Genomic DNA, 21,102 nt, shown 5'->3' with positions numbered 1-21,102 from the left:
TTTTAGCGGAATCATTCCTACAGAGGAAGAAGGGGTGACGTATGAGTGTTTTTCTCCGAACATCCATAAAATTCTCGTACCTTTATTTTTCACAAGTTTTTACATTTCAAACTATATCTTATTGTTTAGATTGCCAACCGGTTGAAAATATCATAAGAAATATTCAACCGTCTTTTTTCTTTTCACGTGGTTCATATTTCTAACCATTTGAGAAAATCTTTCAACCACCTTAAAACAATTGAAAACAAATTTTAAAAACAAATATTTTTTAATGAGTTTATTCACCCCCTTTAAACTCTTTCCCGATCCTAAGAAATACATCAATTAATTTATCTACGATATATAATTCTAAAAGCAAAATGTAAAAAAATTCTGTAGGAGGTTAAATAATATTTAAATTAAATATTATAGGTTATATTTTATTATCAATATTATTATTTCATTAGTTTTGATAATATTTTGATGAGTTAGTCACAAATATTTTAAATTGATAATTATTTGTCCTTAGTGTACTTCAATTATATAAATTATGATTTATGCATTTATAAAATCCATAATTTGGTTGATTTTTAGGTTATTATACCTTATACGTGGTGTTTAGATATATATTTTCAAAATTTGTTTCAGTTCAATTCGTTCTATATATTATGCTCATTATAATTTATTATATAACATAAAAACAACGTGTTGAATTTTAATTCAAAAACAATTTTGAAAGTAAAATATATAAGTTATTAACTAATTTATTCGTTTAATATGACAAAATAATAACCCAGATAAATAAAAAAATGATTCAACTTTATCTTTTAAAAAAATCAAATTTAATTTTTATTACATAATTAATATTTACATATATGACACGTTCTTCTTGCTGGTAATTTTCTAAAAGTCTTTGACCGCTTCTTTTGGTTTACACGTTCATGAAAAACGAAATCATGCGAATTAATCATATTCCGGCAACATTGAGCAAAATTGTTGCTTTACTTTTATCTTTCATAGTGGGTGATATTGATCAGATTTTTTTAAGCATAAAAAAAGTAAAGAAATACATATGTACAAATAATGCTATTCCTCGGAACAAAAACATCAGAAAGCATGTAACTGAGAAATTTCAACAATGAAAACAAAACTTGGATACGGGCAAATCTTCAAGAAAACCACATCCGAAAAAATTATGGCCATGAAGAAAAAATGCACTATACACTGTAACAACATTTTATCTAAATTAGAAATGAAAAGATTGCATCAAGAATTTCTACTGTAAAATATGTTTCTTTTAACATGATGATGATGACATTATCTATACAAATGTTTCGTTCAAAGATGGTGAGAGACTCAACCGAATCCAAATCCTTCATTGGCTTCGTGAATAGCAAGAAGCAGTCTGTCCTCCAGACGTCGCTTCGATGGATATTCTGGTAGATCAAGCTGATTGAAACTGCATTATTAAATTCAAAAACTTTATAATTGGTTCCATAATAAGTCGTAGCGCGTACAAATTTAGATCATCAGAGCAACAAAATAAGAGTTGAGCTAATGGTGAGCCCCACATGTGATGTTATTGCAAAGTGTTTTTAGAAATAGTTACTGAGATAAGATCTCGACTGAAAGTCTTGAGGTACTCCCATAATAGAGGATCTCTACAGTATGACCAACGTGGCCAACACAAGGGATAGGAATTGACCATTCGGATAAAAAATCACAAGCCTGTGGAAAAATTAAGTTACCATGTGTGAGCAGAAGGCAAGTGATCTGGAGTGCCGTAAGCCTTGTGAATTTGAAATTTCTGAGATCCTGAAATTCCTTGCAAGGCACTAAATCCTTCTAAAGGCACCTGGGGTGAGGACAAAAAAAACAACTTTATGCCACTTTCCAGATACAGATAAATAAAACCAAACAAAAAAAGGACTAATTCAGCAGGCAAAGGAAAAATACATCGTCTATTCATAATCAGATGTTAAAACTTTAAAAAAAATGGCCATCAAATCTCATCAATTCAGGATTCAATATGATTCAGATCTGAGGAACAGTTCAAAAGAGATTTGTTTCACATGCATAAACGATTAAATGAGAACAGAAAGTGAAGCACCTTTGAGGTTCCGGTAACAAATTGCAGGAGGCGAGCCTTGTCCTCCTTGCTGAATCCTTGAACAACTTCCCAGAACCATTGAATTGCAGGGGAAGCGGCAGTGTAACTAGTATATTCTGTATTCGCCCTCAAATCATCCACTGAAATACAACATTCTTTTGTTGGATTTGGGGCAGTATAATCAACTTCGACAATCAAAATAAGAAACGATGCAGGACCAAGATAATCGGCCCAAATAAGAACTCTCCAAAAAGGATCATAATAAAGACCAAGAGAAATCTCAAAAACGGTTGGATCTTGAAAGTTGACTTTGAAAAAGCTTACAATAATGTGGATTGGAGTTTCTTATATTTCGTGCTGGAAAAGAAGGGCTTTGGAGCTAGGTGGAGGAAATGGATTAAGGGTTGCGTTTCGAATGTTTCATATTCCATATTCATTAATGGGAGACCGAGAGGGAAGTTCAAAGGGGAGAGGGGTCTCAGACAAGGGGATCCTTTATCCCCATTCCTATTTAATTTAGTGATTGATGGATTAGGGAGAATGGTTGATCAAGCTAAATTTACAGGCACTGTTAGAGGACTCAAGGCTGGGAGAAACAAAGTACAAGTTTCACATATTCAATTTGCGGACGACAATCTCTTCCTCGTCCAATCCGAGCGACATGTGAAGGCAGTCGTAGAAATGCCTCAAACTGTTTTGCTCAAAATCGGGTTGAGGATAAATTTCGAGAAGAGTTCTTTGCTTGGCTTGAACCATTCGGATGATATAGTTGAGGGTGCGGCTAGGACAATTGGATGCAAGACAGAAAAATGGCCTATCAGATACCTCGGAGTACCTTTAGGAGGAAATTCAACTAAATTGGAATTTTGGATACCGGTAATTTCCAAGATGTCCACTAAGTTGGCAGGTTGGAAGAAGGGTTTCCTTTCAAGAGGTGGTCGTTTAACTTTGATTCAGTCGGTTTTAAGTGCTTTACCTACATATTTTATGTTTTTATTCAAGGTCCCAAATCGAGTGGCGATGCTTATGGAAAAACTGATGAGGAATTTCTTATGGGATGGACCTGATGGGGACTCGCACTTTCACGTTATTAACTGGAATCAAGTTTGCAAACCGAAACAGCAAGGTGGCCTAGGCTTAGGTAACATACTTCTAAGGAATAAAGCGTTACTCGGAAAGTGGTGGTGGAGATGCGCGGTCGAGGAAAGTCCTTTGTGGAAACGAGTTGTGGGCAGTATTTACGGGGTCCAAGGTAACGGATGGGATTTAAGAGAGAGAAGAAGTTCGACGTTTAGAAGCCCGTGGAGGTATATCTCTCGGACTCATTCTCTTTGTTGGCACTTGATTGGCTCGGTTCTTAAGGGAGGGAATATTTTGAGGTTTTGGGAGGATAGATGGGTGGGTTTGTGTCCTTTTAAAGAGTGTTTTCCTCTTCTTTATCTTCTTTCTGAGTCTAAGAACAAACCGGTTAATTTTTTTTACTCGGTTACCGTTAGTCAAGGTCTTTCTTCAGTTCAGTGGGAAGTGCGTTTTAGAAGAGGGTTGAATGATGCTGAATTGGAAGAGTTCACATATCTATATGGGGTGTTGCATTCAGTTTTTTTGAGTGTGGGGCTTAGGGACATCAGGGTTTGGTTAGGGGATTCTTCGGGTCTTTTCTCTGTTAATTCTTTATACTCCTCTTTTTTCAACAATAGTTCCAATTCAACCTTCCCTTTCATCGATCAAATTTGGAAAGTGCCAATCCCACAAAAGGTGAAAGTGTTCTCGTGGATAGTTGCGTTGGGAAAATTGCAAACGAGCGACAAAGTGCAAATAAGGAATCCAAATTACGCTTTATGTCCGCAGTGGTGCGTATTGTGCAAAAAAATCGAGGAAAATCAAGATCACATATTGGTTCACTGCTCTTACACGAGAAGTATCTGGATCAAGGTCATGCAACACTTGGGATTTGAATGGACCTTTCCTCTAAACTCAAGAGATATGTACCTTATGGAACATAGCTACCTTAAAGGAAAGGGCCTAAAACATTTCTGGTGCATCATTGTTCATTGCTTATTTTGGTCGATATGGCTGGAACGCCACAACAGACTATTCAACGACATAGAAGAGCTTTCAGAGAATCTGTGGGAAACAGTTAAGATCAGGGTGGCAAGATGGACAGTAGCGACTCCGGCGTTTAAACATCTACTTTTTTCAGATCTTGTTAGGGATTGGTGTTTTATTTCATGTTGAATTATTGATTGTCTTAAGCTTAGTCTAATTTCCATTTCCAAGTCTTTGTTTCGTGGATCGCTTATCCACTTCGTAATGTAACCTTTCACTTATTATTAGCAATATAATAGTTTCTTATCAAAAAAATAAAGAGTTAAACACTCACAATCAATATCTGGCAGCCCACTTATCAGGAGTTCCAATTCCTTATCGTTGAAAATCGATATCAAATCACGAGAAATTAACTCGTTGAAGCCATCCATAAAAGCATTTATTTGAGGACGAATTGCAGTTGTCAACCGATGCTCGGCGACCAGATCAACATATTGGTGCTTGTTTTCCTCAGTTACTCTGGTATTTCGACCACCAGGTTTAAGTTCATAGTCAGTCACCTGCAAAATACAAGTCCTGTTTGTATAAATTTTGACAAAAATAATAAACAAATATCTTCCTTTATGTAATTTAAAACCACCTACTTCAGCACGTTCATAAAGAATTAACTTTTCTTCGTCTGCATCTATGCTGAATGTTAAGTCTAAAACATCGCTTATATCATTCTGCAATATTTGAATTAAGAAACTCAAGTAAGTTCATAGGTTTGGTACATTACTGAAAGAACAAAAGGAGTCTCTAAACATGACAAACCTCCAGCATCCATTTTAAATTCTTGAAATAATCAGGGATCAATAGCCTCAATATCATGGTAGGTCACTTTAACCCCAAGAATATGCTTGTAAAAGGACCGGGTGAAGTGAACATCTAGCAGCTGTCCATCAAATAACGCCTTCCCCACCTGTAAAATATGACAATACATTAATATGACGAGCGCTCAGCTCTTGTCAACAAAAACAAATGACAAATGACACTCACCACTCGGCCAACAAATTTGAAATATGAAAGATGCTCTGTTTGGTAAACAGAGTTAGGATTAGGCTGAAATGTTGATTCATTTCCAACTGTTGTAAATAGCAGTGCTCCCTTGTCGAAGATTACCCTTGAAAGCAACTGATACCATTCCCTTGTAAGACCACCTGCATCGATTCCTTCCTCCCCTTGGAAATGAACAGTCAACCTCCCTTTCAAATCTTGTGCTGACCTCATGCGCAGCTGATTATACGAATCTTCAAGAATGTAAGCTCTTCTTACAGATATCCTCAGAGGACTGTGATGATGATCATGCTGATGCTTGATCTTAGATCTAAAGTGAGATCTTTTGTTATCAAAATCAATGAAGCGGGGAACCTTCAGCATCAGTGAAAAAGACTTTTCAAGCAATCCTGGATTTTGTCGGATAAAAGCATTGAGAAGCTTTCTGTGCTTCTCTGAGAATCTTACAAACGCAACATGTTTTTCATCGACTCTCACAGAAGATCCTAAAGTCTTCTGTTGACTGGATGATTCAATAGCCTCTTCAACATCGGGACCAAAATCATTGCCTGCAGCTGTCTGACCAGGATGCAATTTCTCACACATAACGAAGAAAGATTCTATATATGGCAAGACATTCTGGGAACCGGTAGGAAGTGATGGCACCAAACTGGATGGTTTAGCAGATGAAGGTGACCCGTCAGATACCATGTCTGAATAGCTCTCTATTTTGCTTATGCAGTTGCTCAGCTCCTTCCACAAGGGCTCAAGAGCTGTATTGATATCACGTACAAGAGAAATAGCAGCAGTGTGCTCCTTGTCGGATAGAATCTGATGTTTTTTATCCTTGTTCACAAGTACAACAACTAGAGAGCTTAATGCTTGCAAGACCCTGAGAACTGGAGCCCCGTGAGAAGTTGTAGTACTAAGCAGAGCTTTCTCAAAATCCCCAAATGTGAGTAACTCTTCAGCTGCAGACTTGGTAAGGCTCTGAACTGATGCGGCGAGTTCATTTATGAAGAGATGACAATGAATGGGGGCAATTGCCACCAATTTTCTCAGCACCTCTGCCACGAGAGTATATGCATTGTCTGATAGACTGAAGAAAAGGGGAAAGAAATTACCAATTGCGTGAATCAGAAATAGAAACATCACCAAAATCACACCATAAAAAAGTAGTGATAGAGCTAGCTTGGAGACACAAGCTAACCTATTAATTTTCATCATTACAACTTGATCGTTAAAATTTATTCAGAAAAATAACTAACTAAAAGATACCAATGCAAACTCAACTGCAGACAACCCTATACAATCGGGTTCACCTGGCTACATGTTCAGTAAAAAGTGCTATTGATCTCTCCCAAAAATTCAATTACCTTTTAATCAAATTGGAAGTACCAAAAAGGTGAAGGTTACGGATTTGTTGAAGTGTGTGAGCATCTATCTCGACAAAGTTTAGAAAAATTAGCTAATACCCCAACTCAACCAAACTTTCAAACACACACTTAAGAATCGCCAGTCATCTAGATGTTTATCGACACCTTACATCAAGACTCAAGAGACAACTCAGAGTAGCTATTAAACAAAAAACAAAAGAGTAGCCATTGATTTCAGCATACCCTTCACGTGCAAGTAATGAGCATAGAAGTTGAAGTTCTGGTTGAGGTAAAGTATCCAGAACACTTGAAACATTTTGTTCTCTATCAGCATCAGACAAAGATTCCTTCATTGAAACATGAACCTCTACTGAGGTAGAAGCAGAGAGCATTCATATCAGCATCTTCTGTAGAAGTCTGGACATCGGATGGCTGTTCAGATGCAGATGCAGATGCAGATGGATCCTCAGACGAATTTGATTTCCTCTCAGCATTATCAATAACAACGTCCAATAAATTTAGCAGCTGTAAGGTATCAGAGTATAAAGACAACTACAAAAATAGATCAACAAGTAGATGCCACAGAGAGTTGTTCACGTCGCATACCTGTTCCAAATGGACTATACTTCTTAAATAAAGTGATTGATTCAAAAGACTTAAAAGCAATGTAAGCGGAGCCTGTCCTTCCAGATATTGATTTTTTCCTAACATTTCCTCGTTAAGTGCTACAGCTTTGCCTCTCCTGTCATCAGAGCTCGGTAACTCTTTAGTGGACACTTGTGGTAATCTGAATTCAAGTAATAGCTTTGCAACGAAAGGATGATTACGAGCCATGTAGGTAAGAGTCTCAAGAACTCGCCGACACACCAGAGGTGGAACACCTGTTAAATGAGGTAACCAATAAAAGCAGATACATTATTGAGGTTGAATAGTCAAAGTTGAGTGGACAGTTTCGCCGATAAAGTAGTTGTAATTAATTCTAGGAGAGAAATGGCAAACTCCAAAACTAATTAAATCAGTTAGGACTGGAGGCAATTATATTAGAAAAGTGTTTACCATCAGCACATTGAGGACGCGAATACATCACATGACTGGGGCAAGCATACAGCCTATAAGGTGGTTCCATAACATTCAGAGAAGAGGTAGATTTCCTTTTATCCAACATCAACAATTCCATCAAAATTCTCACCAAATCAATTCTGGTCTCAGCGTGAGCACAGAGGTTCAAGAGAAGTCTCAGTTCACTTTTATATAGCGGCTGCAAAACCTAGATTAGTTAGTACATACATATAGAGATGATCCTAAGTCGATAGAGCACCACACACACAACAAGAATACCTGGACTACACGGAGCAATCGAATTAACGCTTTCAAACCCTCAGTGTCGATTAATGGAGTCCCATCCGCCTCAACTGGTTTAATACCCAAAGATCGACGAGAAAGAATTCCACCAACCCTGTCCAAACTCTCCCCTGGCCTAGAAGATTCACCCCTGCGGTTTCTAGGGTAAATACCAAACAGAGTTTGATTATATCTATGTGCAAACCTTTCGCGCAACATGTTGGCCTCAGCAACAAGAGCCGGTGTCAAATTTGAAAGAATAGCATCAGATGATGTTAGAAGAACCTAGGAAAAGAAAATGAGAGGAAAAACGATCCAACATTACAGGAATACAAAACCAGTTAACAAGAAAAATATAAGAGAGACAAGCAAATAGATTATGAGATACCTCTTCTCTAATGTCTGATGGAAAGGTTGCAATTATTGAGACCGTGTCCATTTCAACGGGTTGACCTTCCAATTCTTGGGCCTGTTGCAGCCTTTGGGCCCTTTGCTGTGCCAGAACTTCTTCACGTATGTCAGGGGGAAGGGCTGCAAGAAATTCTGGGTCCATCTCTTCATTATTTTGCGGCTCCGGATTTTGAGGCTGTGGAGCTTGACCTTGTTGAGCAGAAAGAACCTCAGCTCGCAACTCCTCTGGAAGTGCATCAAGAAATGTAGGATCAATTGAAGAATCAGCATCCTGATTATGTTGTTCTTCCTCATGTTGTCCATCTTGATCTGCTTCTTGGATAACATCTTCTGAAACTTCAGTAACGCTGCGGAGGGATGCATCTCTACCACCTATAGATGAATTATTACCAAATGATAGCATTTGTTCTCCTTGTTCGACTATCAGGCCCACCTTGTCTATCTCCACCATCGTCATGGCCATCAGCACTTCCAATTTCAACATCCAGACTCCGTAAGCTTTCCCCTAAAGTGGCTCCACTTTCGCTGCTTTCTTGACTCACAGCTTCGATGTCACGAACTGCATCGACATGGTCATACTGAACCTCAGCGGGTCTGTTCAAAGTTTCTGTTTCCCGAGTAGCTTCGTTTGCATTAGGAGCAGTAGAATTTATAGAGGTGTCCAATGCTGCTGATGAAGGGGGAGGTGCATAACTCCCTTCAACACTATGATGATTTTCAACCAAGTTTTCAGCTCCCACCTCAGCAAACTCAGCAGACTGGCTGACTTCACTTTTGTTTTGCGATTCGGGCAACGTAATTTTGTTGGAAGATTTCTCAGATGACGGCCGCTTCAAGCTGGAAATAAGTAAATCTTCAAGACCTTGGGGAATCATTGATGCATCTGCCCCACTGCTTAACTGGCCTTCGTTGGCCCACAAGTTGAATCGATGTCCTTGGCGTCCATTTCGGAGTGAACGGAAAAATGAATCCAATCGCGGCAAGGAACCCTCCGAGTTTCTAGCAGAATGAGCATCACGATCATTCTCTGAAATAGAAGGTAAACAGAAAATCACAAGACAATTAGAGGCATAAATTTTTGCTGCTGAAAAGACTGGATAAATCCACTCCATGAAGGAGGGATTTGTAAAAATTATGCACCTGATATTCTAGGAAGACCTGCATGCATGGAAGATGGTTCCACTAGAAGTGGATGCTGCGAAGGGGCAGTACTGTCACCACTCCTCCCCAAAAGATTATAAATGGATGTAGTACGCCCTTGGCGTCTAGAGCCAAAAATATCAACAGGCATGACACGGAAAGCTTCATTAGAGATGTTATCTTGACCAAATACCTCAATATGATCAAACACATTCACACCATTCATTCCCTCACCAAGTCGTACGATGACACCGTCCTCGTCATCCTCTTCATCTTCATCTTCATCCATCACCTCTTCTTCAAAATCATCTTCATCGATTTCATTGTCATCTTGATCTGTATCAGGATGTGGCAAGTGATGTGCATCATCTTCTTCAAGATCATTGTGTCCCTCACCATTGGCATCTTCATCTTCATCAACTCCATCACCTTCATCACCTGACATATCATGGTCATCTTCTTCCTCGTCGTCTTCATCAAGATTCCCTTGTACACCAGACCTAATTTCAAATCTTATCCCAAGAGTATCAAGTCCATTTTCAAGATTCCTTGCATCCTCATTATTTTCCTGCATGTAGTCATCTTCAGCAGCAATGAAGCCCCCATCAATATTCTGGTCATGCTCCATATCATCAGTGACAGTCTCAGAACCAACATAATTCTGAATAGTCGTAAAGGCCTCGTTCCGGTCATTTGGCACTAAATTTTCATTAGCATGGGCTGCAGTATCTATTGGCTGCGATGTGCTACCACCATTATCTTCCATGGGCCGACCACGGTCAGCTGTTTTTAAATGCTCTGCCCTCCCACTGTTGGACTCAAATGCATGAACATGTTCCTTTGTCACCGACTCCAAAACTTTCACTATTCCCGTTACAACCTTCGGAGAATCAGCATGATCGAGGTCTAACAAACGAAGAGTATTAGTGAGAGACTGAACAAGACCAACCTCTATGAAAGTGACAGAAGCTTCGGCAGAGATGTATGAGCCTGTCGGTGTACGAGCAGCAAGAACATCATTAAGCAGGTCAGTGAGAGCCTGAGTGTCGACTCGTGGTTCTCTAAGACCATTACCACAATCCAGAAAATCATTGAAGACATTGTGAATCTCAATGAATATTCTTTTTCTTGCCTCAGTTGAGCGAACACAGGCCGCCACCAGAAACTGGTTGGCTTTGCTTGCCAGTTTATGGCGCCAGTCCACCTCCGTTTTCCTCTCTTTTCTCTGATTCTTAGAATATGGAAGAAATTTGTGGAGAACGTGGAAAAAAATACCACCATTAATGCAGCCAGTAGCACCTCTTTGAGAAATTACCTTGAAACTACAAACTTCAGCATCTTTTCGAACCAATATATGTATAGATGAAGCATACATTAAAAGTATTTCAGTCAGGAGCTTGAATATAAATACAATCTTCGCCATGGACAACGCAGGTTGTTGACTGCTGGATTCATTCTCCTCGAAAACCGAGGCAACAGTTTTTCCTTTACCCTTGCTTTCATATGCATCAATTTCCATATCAGTTGACGAGGAGCCAGTCTTAGCAATGGACTCGTCTTCTAAAGGGGGTATGAAAGCGATGACTGAATCGAGTAGAAGATCAATCACATTTACAAAACTTTGCGGAGATTTCCTGTGAATCTTGGAGTACTTAGAATTTGTATCAAGATGCTTCCCATGTCCACAAGGAGCCACTGAAAATTTGTTAGCAGTGCCTCCCTTACCATCATTAACTTGTTTCTCCTTGTCACGATCTTTTATCAGTACAATGTATGGCCTATCACCGACAATCTCTACTTGGCACACAGATTTGGCCGCTTGCAAGAAAACTTCAGGATCCCTTTGAACCACTGAACTTAAGTTCGATAGAAAATTACGGGCAGTAAGCCTTCCACTAGACTGCCTGTTAGAAAGAGTCGCAACACTATGTCGTATCTCAGACTCCATAGCTTGCTGGAGGGTTTGAGAATCTTCAAGTATATGACGTACGATAACAGCCATGAGACCATCAAAACCAACAAACAAGCTACTTTCCGGTAAGGAAAGAAGCAAATGCAAACCTCCAGCATCAAGAAAACTAACTGCAACGGAATGAGTTCTCGTGAGTGTAGAACATAGCTGCAAAATAGCATGCATTGTTTCAGAGGGTAGTTGCTTTCTTATGCAAACACAGGCCATTTCAACAAGCCTCTTTTGCTCCTGTATATCCAAATACTTCGACATTGTCCTCAAAGCCATTTTTTGCTGTTTGTCCTCGTCGATAGTAATAGATGTTTGATCAGTCAGATCATTCTTCTTTAGGAGTTCCACTATATCAGCATTTAACTTTGTATCAACTTGAGCAAGGCGATCAATGGCAACAAAAGCTGAAGTCACCCATTTTGGAACTTGAGATTTGTCTTGGTCGTGCAAACCAGAACTCCAGAGTATAAGAAGATGTAAAGTAACTTTAACAAAACCACTCTTTGATGCTAACACTCGTGCTGCAGTATCTTCATTAAGAATTAAAGCAAGAACGTGAAAAAAAGCAGAAAGCATATTTTGGTTCCCACAGTCAGATATGTCACCACAAAGCTTGACTTGTTCAATGATAAATGATATGACTCTAGGTCGATCCTGGCCTTCATTTTGTGAGCAGATCATCACAAGCAGATCCCGAACGGGAAAAGCTAAAGAGCCTTTCACTTGCAGAAGTTTCCTGCATGTTGACAATAGCTCATCAATCGGAGGAAGTTGCACCATTTCCTCTTCAATAGTAAGAATGCTTTCATTTGTGGCATCCTCTTTCATGTCTGTCCCAGAGTTACCAAGGGACATTGCGAGCGCCCGAGCAAGCTCATCATCTTCCTGGGTTTCCTCGGGATGTGAGAACAACCATTCCATTGCAAGCTCCACACTATTTGAACCAACCTGCCTCAGAGCCTCTTCTGCTCGAGATCTAGAAAACCCCATCTCTGCTATCATTGAGATAGTAGTTTCATTTGGGGGAGGACCAGCAACACGGCCCATATTACGACTGACACTTCTCATTTCCACACCAGAGAAAATGTGCCTAAAAATATTAACCACCCTTGAAATGAAGTCATAACTGCATTCAGGGAACTGTGGGTGGGTCCAGACAGGAAGTACAGTCTTCAGTACCAAGGACTGCATAGTTTTGACAAATGTTTCTGCATCCCGGGGAAATGGAATATCCCCACTCACAAGAGGCTGGGTGAGTAAATGCTTCGTGAATGAAGACAAAATAAAAGAAGAAGTCACCAAGTGGTCCATAAGTTTAACGTAGCTAGCTGAGGGTCCATAGACCCACAAGTGATCATCTTCAATTTCATTTTGCCTCCCATCATCGGTCTCCATAGGAGAGGTAGGAGCTCTATTGATGGCAAAAGGCAACTGACTGGTAGCCTCAAATGTTGTCAGGACTGATTGAATAACTCCACGCCCATATAAGCAATTCAATATAACAGGATTACAAGAGTCAGGTTTGTCCAAAAGAATATCATCGATGAAATCAATAACCTTGCCGAAGTAGCGACATTTAGTTGAAACAGAAGCATCTGATCCTGAGGAGTTAACATGCCCCACAAAATTCATGTGATCCAAAGCTATGGAAGAAAAAGTGGAAGCCACTGATTTTGAAGGAGGAGACACATTTAGCACATCATCTCGTCGTCGAGATGGAAGCAGCATTGCCTTTCCCAACTCTTGAAATAAATGGGTGATGTGAATGGACAATGACCTTATCATATCACGGCGGGAAAGATAGTATGACCTCTGATGGTCATCATCCTTTTTAGCACTGGCTTCGTCTCCTCCAGAAGAACCAGACAGATGCTGTCCCTGACGATCTTCGACTTGTAGATTTGAATGGGCATCCACAATCTGTCGATTCTGAAGACCAGAACGAGTGAGATCACGATACAAGTTTATGAGGTCAAAAAACTGGGACTCAAAGCTCCATCCTGGCGTCCGCCTTCTAAGTAAGGGATCAATTAACTGCCTGAAAGAGTTTAGCCTGGGGTCTTCGGTATCATTCAAGCCCAATTCTGGCTGCCGAGAAGCATCAATTCTACCAGCAAAATCCTCCTCTGGCTTAACTTTCGAATCTTCAAGCATTGCAATTTGCCACAGAACTTCACGATGAACACAGCCTATGTCTTCCAAGACATCTTTATTTCCAGTGCCAAATTCTGTCAGCAATGCAGTAACCCATCGACTATCCTTGGACGCAGCAAGAAATAAGAGGAATTCAACAATGGAGAGGGATGAAAATACAACACTGTCTGGATTGGCACTAGGGTCCAGTAGAAACGATCCAGAAACAACACTAAACCCACTTAAAGTATTTTTCAAATGATCATGAAGAGAAGCACAGAAAGCACGAGCCAGGGGAGTGGAATGATGTTGAGTGAAACATTTAAACACCATGGTGCTATGCAGCGCAATGGACATGCCTTCTGATGATTGAGTAATACTTGGGCGTAAAACAAGTTTAAGTAAAGCTTCAATGCCAGATTTCTCCACAAACAACCTACATGTTTCAGAATTTTCCATTGTCCTGTGAACTAGTACCATTACGTGAAAGGTAGACAGCTGCATACGCTGCTTGTCACTAATGCCTTCAACTAAGCAATTGTCTGCACCAACCAGAGAACAAGCACCCAAGTTTTCCTTGTCCTCAGGTTCCATAGAATCCATTTCCATTGCATCACTTCCATCAGTTTTTCCTGACAAACCACTGCACTTTGTGTCCCCAGGCGACGAGATCTTATTAATTATTTCAATAATTAAATCAACACCAGTAGCTCTCAACAAAGATACATGCCGAAATAGCTCTTCCACAGAATTTGCCAAAGGAACAATGCCTTCATTTACAGCCATCACATACTTTCTGTCAGTAAATATGTGAAATAAAAAGCGTAAAGCTGAGGTTTCTTTCACAGCCTCTAGGCCCTTAGCGTTAAGGCAAATGGCACCCAGGCCATTGGGAATACATGTGATGGCTTTTGAGGAAGGTAACACCCCCGCAACAACAGATGATAGAAATGCATTAGGAAGACCCAAGTCATACAAAACATTAAAACATGTTGGATCTTTATGAATCATTTCACTCACAAGAGTCACTGCTGAAGAATAGATTTCACCTCCAAAACTTTCCTTGTTACTAAAGATCATTGACAAAGTTGGAGTCAAAGAAACATCATTAGAATTCTGTAATCTTGCAGAATTTCCAGTGGCATAAGTAGCAGAACCGAGTGCCTTCAATAATGCTCTGATGAGCCTCTTCTGAGTGTACAACTGGTCACTGCTATATTTAGAAGATTCACCGACGGTCATTGCGTTATCCTTTGTCCCAGACAAGTCAATCACTCTATGAACTTCGATCTGTAACCTGTGAACCAAAAGCTCTACTCCACCTAAATCTCTAAAGAGGGTTACAGCTGTATTGCTGTAGTCCATGAGCTTCTGCAGTGTTTTCACAGCTAAAGATACAAGATGCAAATGAGTAGGATCGGCATCTTCCAGAAGGGGTAAAAAGGTTGGCACCATCCCAGATCCCCTAACAACACTCCCAGTACTTGAAGACGATACTACATGCAGTAGATAAAATTGTAGAAGTGCTTCAACAAAGGCAACAGATGACAAATCACTCGACTTATTTAACGACAAAATCGCTCTTTGCAATACATTGAGGAGAATCATGCGATTAGCACCTGCAAAACTGATACTTGATCCACTAAGTATCCGTGCCCGATCATGAGATGCTGAATATGAAGCTAACTGTGCGCCCAAGGCAGTCATTGCAAGTGTTCGTATGGTTCCAGAAATATTTTCTTCATACCTCACAATTCTAATTAATTCGTTTGTGTATTCTGGCTCATTGGCAAAAAATGAAACAAGTTCATCATGAGAATCACTTGACTGGACAAGCACAATAAAAGCAAGAAGGCAAATCTTGCTGTACAGTCTGCATATTTTGGGAGAATGGAATGCACGAGCATATCTGATTCTGGTCAACAGCGAAAACCTTAGCTCTGAAGATACATTATATTGCTCAATACAAAACTTCATCAGCGACAGGTCATCTTCTTTGCGTAGTTGAAGATCAGGGAGGTGAATCACACTCATACCAGCAGAACTTGTGCCATCGCTGGTTTCCGCGATGCTGGAAGAAGTAGAGCCATGCAATTCAAAATAGAGAGTCGATCCAATTCGACACTGCACTTTGTCACAATCATTCTGTAGCACTGTTGGGAACAGGCACAATCCATCCTCCTGGGTCTTCTCATGTAATGTGACGCATGAATACAATCCCAAGCCTTCTTCCTTGCTACCCCAACCCTGTGCAAGGGACAGGAGACAACCGTTTACTGACCCGCATCCAACCAGTTTTCCACTGACGTGAAGTTTGGATGGAGTTATTTTGACAAGTGCAGAAAGAGTCTCCAAAGCTGCTACAAGAATTTCAGGATCTACTGAAGCAAGTAAAAGCTTGAAATGCTGAAGACAAAAAAAAAAAAAAAGAGTTCAGAAACATAGGCTTGACTATATATACCAAATTTAAAGGTGATATAAATACATCTAAAAATAACAGGATTGTTGAAATTCATGCATGAAGTGTAAGTGGTTTGGAGTAATACTTAATCCCTACAGGTTTACCTCCAAGCCACTAAAAGAACTCTTGTTATGACAATGCTCTAGGATCATTTGCATCACTCTCAGAATTTGCAACACTGCTTGTTTTGGGAATGGGTTGGCATCGTTTAAAATGTCATTTGATAAAAGGAGGTCATTTCTAGTTGCTACATATGTCTTCAAATATGTGTCGAAATGCAAGAAAAGTGGTCTCCAATGGTGAAAATTACCCTGAGACAAAAAAGAAAAAAGAAAACGGATAAGGAAAAAAAGGTCAGAAATCAACATATACAAAAGAAAGAAGACAAGAAAAATGATCAAAGCTATAAAGTTCCAACACCTTGCCATACTCCCAGCGAAATCCTGACAGAGGAATCGCAATATCCTGTAAAGGACATTGGATCACCTTGTCAATGAAAATCTTTATTCTTGAAGGCTGCAAAACAATATGCAGTCAAAAAGCATTGTTTGAGCATTTAAAAAAAGCATAGTTTAATCAAAACATGGAGTGTGAGAGCTATGGGTGAGGGAATCATTATCAAACATTAACGCATGTTGTGGACAAACAGAACTCAAACCTTTGAACATTTTTTATTGTCAGTTATCACAAACTATACCAGTTATGAGTTTTGCTAACGATTAAAATAAAGCCTTTAACATCAAGGTCCACCTGATACACAATAATCACTTGGCGAGTCAATTATTTTCTAAAAGATGAGTAAAAATTACAATAATAGCTCAAATGGAAATATAAAAAGCTTTTATCAATTTCAAGGAGAAAACAAATGATAATTTCAAACATAAATGGAGGTTATACAGGAACAAATTGACATAAATGTTGCAACATTTCGGCATTTAAACAATGAATCTCAGAGAATTAACATTCATTAAATGGAACTTCTATGTACAAACAACAATACAACAAAATACGCATCATCCCTTTTCAATAGTAACTTGTGTCTATACCAACAATTATGCTATGAACTAATAAACTAACAGATCATCTGTGATGGACTGAGAGAATTAACAAATAGTAATTTTTTCCATCTTTGCAATCCATTCATTCTCTATCATCCTGGTGAGTCCCTCAAATCTGCAACTCCGGCATTTCTTGTCCTAGCCCAAACAACTCCCACCGTAGTAATCTTAATCATTAGATTCTACTGGTTGATACATATAAAAATAATTTTGTTTGTTTTGGAGTTAATCAGATAATTTAAAATACAAAAATGATCACTAACAGTAATATTTTCTGTGATGAAAATTAAATGTCAAAGTTATGTGTTATTTTCTGTGTGAACATAACACTCCCCGGTAGAAAATTCTCCTAAACTAGTTTGACTGTCTTCAGAAGAAAATAAAAGCCTATAGAATAATATCCCAGAGAGGTGAGGGGGTGAATGAATTATGCAGAACAGAAAACATTCACTCAGTTGGCATGGAAGTTATCCATGAATATTAATGTCAAAAGCTAAAGCTGAAGCTCATTTCAAAGTTTGAATTTCCACACCTTAGTTTTACAGGCAACATCATTTCCTATTAACTAGATATGTTATCAATTAACATGTTCAAAAAAAAAAGATCATCAACGGAAAACAGAGCCACCTTCTTCAAGCAGCAAGTCCTATCTTTGTGATACAATTATTTCGTTAAACCCGAAATAGTTGCCGTGAATGTGTTTTCTCGAGTGTAAGAGCTTTGCTTCTTGAGTATAACTTGCAAATGGCAAGTGAAGCAGTTTCGTTTACAGCTATTCATCTAAGTCTAGGATTTGGTTCAAAATGTGCAGGAAATCACAACTCCCTTCTCAAAAAATGATCCAATCAACTTCAGTAATATCAAAGGACGTGTGAAATCCATGTGATGGAAAAAAAAAATTGAACAGGGGTTAATACACAGAAAAAACACTTCCGAACAATTTCCATTTAGAATCATTATCCACTTTAGAGAATACTCCACACTTTGTTATCCATTCCATAATTCAACACGACTCTGTTCTAAGGATGTATATGCCAACTCATTTGAGTTGGAAAGGTAATATTTGAACTTAAAGAATCCTTGAGATTTCAAGGACTCAGCATCTTCTTTCATCACCTCAAGCTAAAGATATTTAACTCCCTTTCCCAGATGTTAGTGCCATCAATAATTAAATTGGAACACATAATTCTAGCAAATAAAAGATCACATAAAGATAATCTAGCATATTAATCACACACATAATTGAATTAAACATATGCTTCATAAGGCTGTGTATGTAGTTATGAATTCGAGTTCCGCAGAGTTCCAAGACTTGTTTCTATTGCATTTTTTCAAAGATATCTTCCACCATTTCAAAGGATTAATTCTCAGAAATTCGTGTTAATGCAGGACAATGAACCATTTTCTCATCTCCTCCAATTCTCTCCCTCATCTAGCACACCCTTTCCCTTCCATCCTTGAGAAAACATTCCCATTACAATGCATATATAGTTTCACAGCTACATATGTGAACCACAGCACTGAGTGCACCTCCTACAGTTGTTAAAACATAAATTAACAATTGCAATTTAATTTAACTAAAACTTTAAATCTAAACCAAGTAAAATGGAGCCTTGCCATCCTACTTTCTAATTAATGTAAATCCAAAGATAAGCAAGCAGTTTCATGATAAAAGAGAATTTTTCATCCAAGAATTTCTCAATCTAGCACAAGTATATTCTTCACCATCTCTCGACCTCAGCAACTCGATTGTAAGACACCCAAATTGCAAACTAGTGCTAAGTGTAACCAAGACCTATAAGCCTCGTCCCTCTTCATCTAATACATTCGATAAAGTAAATGGAAAACTAACTGCTTCGACTACTAAAGCCGTTCTTGCAAACTTATTCACCAAAAAAAGTCCTCCCAGACATCAAACAAACCATAATCTCCCGCCACATCAGAGATTAATGTATTTAGACCCCGACACCCGTCAGTCAACAGACAAATACATGAAAAGCGAGAAAACAAAATGTAAGACGGGCATACAGTCTCGGCGTCAAGTTTAACGGATGGGCCGATTGTCCCTTCACTAGAGAGAAGCTGCCGAAGCCTCGAAGGCAAGCTAGATCTTATATTCGCCATTCTTTAATTCTCTGATGCTCATTCACTGCAAAATCAAACGAGCACGGAAATAAACAAAACAGAGTAAAAACCTAATCAATTGAAACCGCAAAAAAAGTCAAAATCAGACCAAATATCGATAAACCCATCATTAATCAATCATATCTCAAACATAAAAAAGGGAGGATTACCATCAAAGGGTCGGAACCAGTGGATGACTTGCACATCAAAAAGGTTTCACTGTACAAAACACTTTCGATTACACGGGGTGGGAAGGGGGGGATTGGGAGGAAAAGAGGGAAAGCGAAAACCCCAGAAGTAAAGAAGAAAAAGGGTTTTCGTTGGTGTTTTTGTTCGTCAATTTCGTCGAAGAGGAGAATGTACGTAATGTAACCCTGGAAGCTACGAGGGCTGGCTTCTTATATATATATACACAGATACAACACGGTAGGCGAGGGTTATGGCAAAGAGAGTTCCATCTTCGCTTGCAAAACACGCTTTTACCATTTTGCCCCTCTAATTATGGAATTTTTCCTCTTTATTTCCCCTATTTATTTTTCAAAATATTATCTCTATATATCATTTCCAGCAGCGCAGGAAAAAAAATGCATTCCACTGAATTGGATATGGATTTCTTGTCGCATTTTGTGTGAAATGAACAATGCATCAAAAAATAAGTTGTTAAGATGTTCGATAAAACGAGATGAAAAAATTTAAATATGCTCAAGCCTGCCAGATATTTCTAAACAATATATGATTAGAGGACCAATATTGTTATTCAAGAACACAATCTATCTTTTTTTTTTCAGCTATCCGACTTTAGGAGAATGTCTATGAATAGTTTGATGACTTGATCGTTAGAATGTCGATATTGGCAACTTCGGAAACTTTTGAAGTTTTTTTTGTGATATATGTATCAACTCACGAAATTTGTTGTTTACCAGTGTATGGTTACGTAGACATGTTTACTAGCTAGACATATGGACCCATTTTTATGAGCTAGACATCTGCGACTACCTGAACCCGTTTACGAGACAGTTTATAAGTTTGTCGGATCTTCCTACTCCGATCTACGTAATTCGAACAATTACATTTTTTAGTTACATCAGTTATTTTTTATTATCATAGTTATAAAAAATATTATGAGATTATGAAACTAATTTTCATCAGGTTTAGCCTATTATGGGTAACTAATATAAAAGCATCATATAATAACTTATAGGCAAAAACTTGGGTGATACGATATCACGGGTCGTATTTTGTAAGACATATATCTTATTTGGGTCATCAATGAAAAAGTATTACTTTTTATGTTAAGAGTATTACTTTTTATTTTGAATATTGGTAGGATTGACTCGTCTCACAGATAAAGATTCGTGATACTGTCTTATAAAAGACCTATTCATAACTATACGGAGTCATTGTTTAAATTTGGATTGCTTAAAACAATTCTCATATTATCAAACTAACTACGTGATTTTACTATATCATAATTGTATTTTTTTTTGTGTTTTATTTTATGTTATATTATTTCAATTTTGAACTTTTATAAATTTTATTTTAAAATTTCAATTATTATTTTTATTTATGAAACACATGTTTAGCTAATTTCAAATAAATCATCCATAAATAAAAATGGACTAAATCAATCCCTTCCTTTTCATCATTTTTCCTTTTGTTCCAACATTATTTTCTTTTCTTTACTTTTTTTTTCCTCAACCTATCCCTATGTGAATATCTATGGATGAACATGTATACATATGTATTTCTCAATATTTAATAAGACATGGATTTTGTATCATTGAGTCGTGAGATTGTATTTGGAATATAATTAAATTTTGTTAAAGTTTTAAAAATTTAAAAAATTTAAATAAGTTAGAATTACTTAATTTTCTCAAGTAGCTTATAAACGGTCAAATAATTTTTTTATTAAATTTTCGAAGTAC

The 21,102-nt window shown here is 38.2% G+C and overlaps 1 protein-coding gene across 1 annotated transcript; it reads right to left on the bottom strand.

Moving 5' to 3' along the window:
- Positions 1–1,086: 1,086 nt before the first annotated feature.
- On the bottom strand, positions 1,087–19,564 carry LOC142551460 (E3 ubiquitin-protein ligase UPL2-like). The gene is given in 20 exon segments (XM_075660704.1): positions 1,087–1,438; positions 1,728–1,834; positions 2,090–2,229; positions 4,470–4,695; positions 4,780–4,860; positions 4,949–4,984; positions 4,986–5,096; positions 5,174–6,269; positions 6,790–6,933; positions 6,935–7,071; positions 7,153–7,427; positions 7,603–7,804; positions 7,885–8,172; positions 8,276–8,692; positions 8,694–9,325; positions 9,439–15,940; positions 16,100–16,306; positions 16,416–16,511; positions 19,082–19,202; positions 19,348–19,564. Coding segments are annotated over 19 exon segments (10,896 nt in total). The 5' UTR covers positions 19,178–19,202; positions 19,348–19,564; the 3' UTR covers positions 1,087–1,335.
- Positions 19,565–21,102: the final 1,538 nt, after the last annotated feature.

The sequence above is a fragment of the Primulina tabacum genome, chromosome 7 (assembly GCF_025594145.1).
Source record: "Primulina tabacum isolate GXHZ01 chromosome 7, ASM2559414v2, whole genome shotgun sequence".
Classification (NCBI taxonomy): Eukaryota; Viridiplantae; Streptophyta; class Magnoliopsida; order Lamiales; family Gesneriaceae; genus Primulina; species Primulina tabacum.
Note: the sequence above shows the minus strand (reverse complement) of the source record. Positions and strands in the feature narration are given on the sequence as shown.